This window comes from Gadus morhua, chromosome 9 (genome assembly GCF_902167405.1).
Source record: "Gadus morhua chromosome 9, gadMor3.0, whole genome shotgun sequence".
Lineage (NCBI taxonomy): Eukaryota > Metazoa > Chordata > Actinopteri > Gadiformes > Gadidae > Gadus > Gadus morhua.
Window position 1 is genome coordinate 3,273,654 of NC_044056.1, and position 9,154 is coordinate 3,282,807.

Consider the following 9,154-nt stretch of genomic DNA (forward strand, 5'->3'; position numbering starts at 1 on the left):
CTGACCCTGGCAACAGGCGCACAGACCCCGGCGACAGGCCTCAAGACCCCGGCAACAGGCCCACTGACCCTGGCAACAGGCGCCCAGACCCCGGCGACAGGCCTCAAGACCCCGGCAACAGGCGCACAGACCCCGGCGACAGACCCACAAACCCCGGCGACAGGCCCACAGACCCCGGTAACAGGCCAACAGACCCTGGCAACAGGCCCACTGACCCTGGCAACAGGCGCCCGTACCCCGGCGACAGGCCTCAAGACCCCGGCAACAGGCCCACAGACCCTGGCAACAGGCGCCCAGACCCCGGTAACAGGCCAACAGACCCTGGCAACAGGCGCCCAGACCCCGGCGACAGGCCAACAGACCCTGGCGACAGGCCCTCAGACCCTGGTGAAAGGGACGGAGGGCTGGACAAAGACCCTACCGGCGCAAAGGGCTCCTTTGGCCTCTGCTCGTGGAGACGTGACAGCATCGACGGCGGCCACATCTGCCCGTCTGGCTGCCTCTACGATTTCCTCGGAGCCCGGCACGAGTGGCGAGACGGATCCAGCTGCCCCCTCGGTGGACCGTTCCGTGACCACTGAGCCTGAGGTCGCTGCTACTGGTGTGGGCGCTTTGTCGTCGCCCGTGGATGCTTCTAACACAACGTCGAACCTGGCTGCTACTCAAGCACAGGTGATAAACAGCAGCGGCAGCAGCACCAGCAGCAGCACCACCACCACCACCAACACCAGCAACACCAGCAACACCCCCGACACCACCACCACCAACACCAGCAACAGCAGCAACACCCCAGACACCAACACCACCAACACCATTGACACCACCACCACTGACACAACCGACACCACCACCAACACCACTCACACCACCACCACTGACACCAACACTGACACCACCACCACCAACACCACTGACACCACCACCACTGACACAACCGACACCACCACCACCACCAACACCACTGACACCACCACCACTGACACAACCGACACCACTACCACCACTGACACTACCACCACCACCACCACCAACACCACTGACACCACCACCACCACCATCGACCCCACCACCAACGTAATTGACACCACCAGCACCACCCACGGGAACATTAGCGCTGCGTCCCTAAGGACGGCCGACGGGGCTACGTCAAACCCGGCTTCCCCCGCCTCCGTGGATCACCTCACGGACACGGAGGCGACGGCCACGCTCAGGTTACCTGCCGAGTCAGCGACGACGGACGGGGGGCCACCGCCATCTGAACCCCAGGTCACGTCTGAAACGGCCACCGCAGGGAACACGACCTCGCACACCCACCGGAAACCACGGAGCACCCCCCTCATGACCTCGCCCCAAGCGAGAGTCACGCCCCTTTTATCAATACACACGCCCACCACCATGATAGCCACGCCCCTTACCTCGACACACCCATCATCCACCAGGATAGACACGGCCCTTACTGCAACAGACCCACTTTCCACCATGATAGCCACGCCCCTTACCATGACACACCCACTTTCCACCATGATAGCCACGCCCCTTACCATGACACACCCACTTTCCACCATGATAGCCACGCCCCTTACCATGACACACCCACTTTCCACCATGATAGCCACGCCCCTTACCATGACACAACAACTTTCCACTATGATAGCCACGCCCCTTACTCTAACGCAGTCACCTTCCACCATGATAGCCACGCCCCTTACTACAACACACCCACCTACTCCCATCATAGCCACGCCTCTTACCTCAACCCACTCACCTTCCACCAGGATAGCCACGCCCCTTACCTCAACTCACTCACCTTCCACCAGGATAGCCACGCCCCTTACCTCAACCCACTCACCTTCCACCAGGATAGCCACGCCCCTTACCTCAACCCACTCACCTTCCACCAGGATAGCCACGCCCCTTACCTCAACCCACTCACCTTCCACCAGGATAGCCACGCCCCTTACCTCAACCCACTCACCTTCCACCAGGATTGACACGGCCCTGACTGCAACAGACCCCCCAACCACAATGTTAACCACAGCCCTGACTTCATCAACTCCACCTGACAGACCCACACCTCAAACAAAGACAACGGCGCCCATCACAAACACGGGCGCTGAAACCCTAACCTCGAGGACTAAGGCTTTTTCAACCATGCAAACTACAACCTCAACAACCGCTACCACTACAGCTACGGCAACACCTATCACCTTGACAACCACGACCACCGCCACAACGGTCGCGCCAACGACCACGACAGAAGTAACAAACGCCATACCAGTAAGTTCAATACTTTGCGTTATTTTCTATAGTATTTTGCATGCAAGCATTAAGTCCACTGTCACAGACAAGGTGATCTCTCCCTGGTTGGAACCTCCTTGGGTAGGGAGGGCTAGTGCCTAGAGCCCATCCTAGCTCTTTGACCCAGATCCTATTTGTCTGCGATGTTTGGAGACATGCAGACTGAAAGTAAGACGACAAATTACATGAATTGTTCTAGTAACAAGCAAGCCTGGTTCAGCTGGGTGCCACAAGTAAGGATGAAAGTCCTTACGTAGAATCCTTTCTTGGAACTACCAGGGGTGGGTTGGCTGGCGGGTCTTAGAGGCTGCGTCACTGAGGCTGTACTAAGGCTCAGATCGGACTACAGTGAGGTCCCTTCTCCGGTGGAACAATCACTCCGCTCTGTATCACAGGTGTGATCTTTAATGCTGGGAGGAGTGGGGTAGTAGTCTGGCCCAAGGTGTGGCTTTTACTGGTCTAGCCTCGCTTACGATTCCGCCCAATCACATCTCAAGCGCCACTGGATTGGCCTATCAAAATTGTTTCTTTCTACAGGCTCTGTTGTAGCACAAAGCGTCACAATCGAGTGTAGGGCAGTCACAAAATAGCAGTGAAGGACAATGGAATTAAGTATTAAGCAGTGAAAATGTTTGACAGTTACAATACACATTGTATCAACATGGGGAAACCCTTTTTTTTGTTTGGTTGTCCCCAGTGTATTTTATATTGTTATATTAATTTTGTTTTACACAATACTATATTGTAGTTTGAATAGGCAACCAAATAGTCACAGCGGTTGATTGAATTGTATTGTATATTCAAGTAATACACTATAAATGACTTCATCAATGGAAATGTTTATTACACAAACGTGCACAAGAACGTCACTGAAAGATATTACATTTACCTTGTTTGAAATAATGATAGCAGCTAACCGCAGTCCACAGATATATAGGTAGCGGACACTGTTGTCCCCACATTACGGTGGGTGTCTGCAGACTTCATGGGTGGGTTTAGCACCCAAATGCCAACGTACCGCTCTGCTATTATTAGAGCGTTGATGTTGGCGCTGGGGCTGAGTGAGACCGTTTCCTCTCATGGGAGAGACCAGTAACTTCTATTCTAACATAACAATAGCTCGGTGATCCTAATTGGATGTGGCTAGTTTGATGCTAAAGGTCCTAAGAGAAAGTCCCAAGGCCGACAGGAAGGAAAGAGGGGTGTGGTGCTCGGCCGGAGCGAGGCGGCCTGCTTCTGTTTCGCAGTTTAGTGAAAGTTTAGAAAGATTACAAGAACAACTATAGCGAATGTGTGCGGTCTATGTGGAATAAATCAACCACTGGCTTGGAACCGCATGAACCTATTTTAATCTTTGGATTTAAGGATGGTTTTCTGATTAGTTTCCATTTAACTTGTATGCAACTACCTTCGACTGCCGATGGTAGGACACCGGTTATTCATGTTAAGGTTTTTTTTACCTGCATCGCTTGGGGTCATGTGTTGGGACAACTGGCGACATCAAATCTCATCGTCAAGACAAGCCTATTCTTTTTGCTCAAGACAGGACAGTGATGAACTTTTATAAAACCGCCAGTTCTTTGAAACAATGATGATCCTTTCGTTGGTTTAAAGAATAGTTATGACAAGGGACCTTTGGACAACCTGCGTTACCGTGGTATTTATTGAACGGACGGATTTAATTAATCGACCGCAATGCTCAGATGTGCAGCGAGTTATTTAGTCGTTGTCTTATTCTGGGGGCATTTCACGGTGAGTTCATGACACCTCGGTAAACCTGACCCTTTTTTTAACGTTCCCTTGTGCAGACATAACTAGTATAGGAAGCTCACACGGAGCCTATTTGTATGTTTTATTTCCAGATACAGACGACAGAGGGTGTGGGGTGCACCGTGAACATCACGGAGATCAACGCCAGCGCAGACTCCGTGCTGGTGAAAGTCAACACACCTGGCAGCGGCTGTAACTTCACCGTGTTTTATAATGAGACGCCTCACACTGATGGACTCGACTGCGATCTGTTCGGGGATTCCAGCAACGCGTACACCTGCGAGATAAATCCGCTGGAAGCCGGCACGCTGTATTCTTTTGTGGTGCAATCCAAAAACGATGGAGAAAGGGCCGTCATTGCAGTGCGCACAGGTAAGAAGAAATCTTAGGCCGTTTTTATATGGTTTAAATGGAGATCTAATTACAAACATTTTAGCGTCTGCGTTGCAATTAATCGTCCAAAATATGCGCCGTTATGTGATTGATGAGATTGTATGCGTAAAAGTGAGGTTTTACTATTAACATATAATGCTAACATTAATATTTATTCAAAAACATGACTCTTATATTAAAATGAATGAATAGCATAATAATAAATGAATGCTTAGTTATTGATTAGGCTATTTAAATGGTACCTAGTTTTAATATAATAATTTCCTCTCATCACATATTATATAGGCATGGCATAATCTTCCATGTTCTAAAATGTTGACTAAAGCGAACCAATACAATATATTTTCTATATTCTAAAGTCCCTGTCAATGTGTTCATGAAGCACACTCAGGTGTAATGCATTAGTTACGTTTGTGATCCTGTGGCCAGTCACGTTTGTGCAAATGTCCCTTGAACTTTCTCCCATGTAAAAGAACAACAAAATATATGGAAAGTTACTTCGGAACATCGGGGTCAACCTATCTACACCTGGGGTCAAACATTAGCTGATTGCTCCCCCGTAGGTTGGGAGGTCAACTCTTTGCCCCCAGTCTCCTAATTCGTATCAACACAGCTCTCCCACTACATCCTATGTCGGCGTACAAGGCTGTGACCCCAATGTTCTGCCAGAGGAAAAACTTGGCAGAAAACCGAACGCCACATCTTTTCAACCCGAGCTTATCCCTAAGTTCTGTGCGACGTGCGATCCCGCTTGTCCTCGGGGTCGCCTAGAGAGCCGTCTAACAATGGCACGTACACCTAATCTAAAGTGTTTGTTCCCAGGTACATCTTAACCTCCACTACACCCCCGTGTCCCTCAGCCCCATAAGACCCCCCTCGCTACCCCTCCCTCTAAGCCGCCCCGCCTCCCTCCTTGCATTGTTTCTGGGCGGATATACCAGGGGCCTTAGGAACCATTAGCCTGCCTAGGGACGGAGGGCCAGAGCCTACCAGAGTACATCAGCTCTATAGATCGGATTTGTCCTATTCGCCGAGAGATGGAATCATTATATCTTGTTCAATGTTGCAAATATTGAAAACAGAATTTGACAAGAGACTGTGGTATTTTTTAACACTTCTGAACACTGAGTTTAACAAAAAAATGTTATGAGTGTAGCTCGATTTAGTTAAAAAGTGCCTTTCACTTTCTTTTCTTTCACCATCCTTCGATCTTGAATTTTTATTTTTTCTCCAGTGCCGAAAATAACAAGTGACATTTCGGTGGTCGAAATGAGAAACGATTATTTATTAAGACATTCTGCCCTTTAAGAAAAGGTACTTTGTCGTGAGTTAAATGTCGAGAACAGCCGAGCGCCCTGGAGAACAATACAGCAGCAACCTGTTTCTTAAGGGAGCTGATCCCTATCGCCTGATTGTTCTCCAGTAGCTCCTGTATTAGACGGGCGTGAAGGCATCGTACGTGGCCCTGGTGGGCGCCGGCCAGCAGGGGAACAACAAAGGCTCCTTAGGGAGGAAGCCATTATGAAGAAGGGGTCAAAGTTTGGGACAGAGCTGCGGGATGGTAGGTGGTGTTCCAACTCTAGTTGCACTCCTCTCCTCGGTTGGACTCAGGTTTTTTTTTTTTTTCAATGTTGTTTCCCACTGGCTGGAGATATACAAAAAAAAAAGGCCACATTCTTGAAGCAGTCCGAACAATCTTATCGGTCTCTGACATCTTCTGCAATCGTTGGAAGCTTTCAGCAGGACCACAAAGACAGGATGTTCGGGAGGGGGCTGAGCATGCATTGTGTAACATCGAGAACAAAAAAATTGTTTAATGTAGCTTTACATAATCGCCTGACCCGAGGGCACGGACCAAATAACTGTCCAAGATTCAGGAGTGTTCTTGGAGGGTGAACCTGCACTTCAGCTGTCACATTCGTCTTAAATGGGACTTAGGACTGGATCAGTCCACTCCTCATGAAAGGTTACCTCTAAATCCAATGCAGAGGCCTGTAGTTGAAAACCCTTCGGCAAAAAATGTGACTCTATTTCTTCTCCAATAGAATCTCACATTTACAGCCGAAAGTAAGGTCCACTCATATTTAGACAAATCCTCATTACTTTTATTTTGTAGCTCTTTGCTTTTGATGCGGAGCAGCACAATGGTAAAATCATCTCTCTCTCTCTCCCTGTCTCTCTCTCTCTCTCTCTCTCTCTCTCTCTCTCTCTCTCTCCCTCTCTCTCTCTCTCTCTCTCTCTCTCTCTCTCTCTCTCTCTCTCTCTCTCTCTCTCTCTCTCTCTCTCTCTCTCTCTCTCTCTCTCTCTCTCTCTCTCTCTCTCTCTCTCTCTCTCTCTCTCTCTCTCTCTCTCTCTCTCGCTGTCTTCTCTCTCTCTCTCTCTCTCTCTCTCTCTCTCTCTCTCTCTCTCTCTCTCTCTCTCTCTCTCTCTCTCTCTCTCTCTCTCTCTCTCTCTCTCTCTCTCTCTCTCTCTCTCTCTCTCTCTCCCTCCCTCCCACCCCCCTTCTCAGACCCGCTGGCTCCGTCCGGGGTTGAGATCCAGCCGGACCAGGCCCAGTACCGGAGCTCGGCCCTGGGGCACGGCGGTACCTCCGGCCTGCGGGTCTCCTGGAGGCCGTCCCCGGGCCACGTCGACTGGTACGACGTCCTGCTGGAGGACCGGGCCGGGTCGGAGCCCGGGCGAAGCACCCGGGTCACGGGCACCGCCGCCCCGCAGTCGGGCTTCAGCGGCCTGACGCACGGGACCCGCTACGCCCTGGGGGTGGTGGCTACGTCAGGCAACAAGAGCAGCCCGGCTGTCTGGACGGACGCCGCCACAGGTGAGACGGATCCTCTCTTAATAAACACCTGTCGGGATGACTTGCGCCATGATGGGACTCATGGTCCGATAAATAGAGAAAATAATCGCTGTGGTGGCTAAGCTCTTTTCGAAGCCACTATGGGATGTTAACCGTGGATTGTTTAGACGTGCGCTCAGTGCACTCAGCAAATAACAAACGTTAAGATTGGCAATAATACGGCAGGTTTATTTTCCTATAAATTCCTATAAATTCTTTCACCAGCAATAACGTTAACTCATATTACACGTAAGTAACAAAAATAACAAACCGAATTGCTGTTCGCTATCACATAAAAGGGCACAGTCGAAGAACTGATTGCTTCCCAATGAACAACACCTGTTTCTCCGTTTTCTTGGGTTAAATAACGTGCTTGGGCAGACCGCACGTAACCTCAGCCACACCCAATACAGCCCCTTTGTAGTATTTAGCACAAAACGTGAACACAACTGAATAAATTATTATGGCTCCTACAATGGCAATAGATTACTTTTATCTAGTGCTGTCAAGCGATTAAAATATTTAATCGCTTGACAGCACTAGATAAAAGTAATCTATCGCGATTAATCACATTAATGTCATAGTTAACTCAGGATTAATCGCGAGTGATCGCGATTAATCGCAAATGTTTTTTCTATGCTAAATATCCCCTGATTTCTTTGTCCCATTAATTTTTCTCATTTTAATGCTCTTATCAACATGGAGAAGTGCATCGGCTTGCCTTGTGCAAATGCAATTAAACGATGAACATAGCATAGCCTTTAAATAATATAAGCAATTTTAACACGCCGTTAAAATTGGTTTGCGTTAACGCCGTTAATAACGTGTTTAACTGACAGTACTACTTTTATCATTATTAATATTTTGGCCTTTTAGTTAGATACTTCAGGGATGTTTGAGATTACTTGAATTGAATGAGATCACACAAAGAAAGATAATGTTAGATGCGATAAAATTTGATGACAGAAGCAATAGACACAAAACAGCAAAAGAAACAACACTTGAAAGAAGTACAACACAAACTTTTGTGTTTTGGGGAGATATTTTTAAACGACACAACATTCCCTCTCAGCCAGAATAAAAACAATAAGAAAAAAAGGATAAGTGATGGCAAGGTTGTTGTTTATCCAAAGATAGCTGATGGCAAGGTTCTTGTTGGTCTAAAAAAAACCTTGAAAAATAATGGACTGGATAAATCAATCTCACTTAAAATATCAGGCGAGACGGATCCACGGTACTGGTGGTCTGTTCCGGTGGGGCTCCTATCAAGCACACTTTGACCTTTCACATGAAGATAACTCCCCGGTTCACACACACTGAATGATATCCACAACACTGAAACCTCTCTGAAAGTGAATGAGGCTGTGTATATCGAGGGGTCTGTCTATTAATACCCTTTTAAGGGTAAGGAGGTACTTGCGGGGCACTCCGTTTGCAGTCCCGCGTTGGGACACAGGATGCAAGAGCAACAGGGTGTTTCACGAAGGGGCAGACAATAGCACGCAGCGCTACCACCGCTATTGTCTCAAGTACAGCTGCCTCAGTGTGGGAATCTATAGGGCTCACCTGTACTGGACATGATGGACCACTTGAGAAGAGTTACAGCGTAGGATGTTTACACTCAAAGGAAGTGCAGTCTATATATATTTGAGAATTTGTCAATGTCTTTGATTTCAATTTAATGTTGTATACATTTTTATATATTTCATGTATTAGGTGTACTGTTTTTTTTTGGTATTTGTATGAAATATAAAATTTACAATAAGCATAAACAGGAGGCAAATAGACTGAAACATATAATTGTAATTCCCAGCAAAGATATACCAGCCATTATCCTCACGTAGGTCTCTGAAGAGT

At 48.2% G+C, this 9,154-nt stretch overlaps 1 protein-coding gene across 1 annotated transcript in view; it reads left to right on the forward strand.

The window, feature by feature from the left end:
- Positions 1-1,034: 1,034 nt before the first annotated feature.
- LOC115551376 (receptor-type tyrosine-protein phosphatase beta-like) overlaps positions 1,035-9,154 on the forward strand; it is a 33,939-nt gene continuing 25,819 nt past the window's right edge. Inside the window, 3 exon segments of the mRNA XM_030367087.1 lie at positions 1,035-2,277; positions 4,161-4,440; positions 6,971-7,279. Coding sequence (XP_030222947.1) covers positions 1,339-2,277; positions 4,161-4,440; positions 6,971-7,279 — 1,528 coding nt within the window. The 5' untranslated portion in view covers positions 1,035-1,338.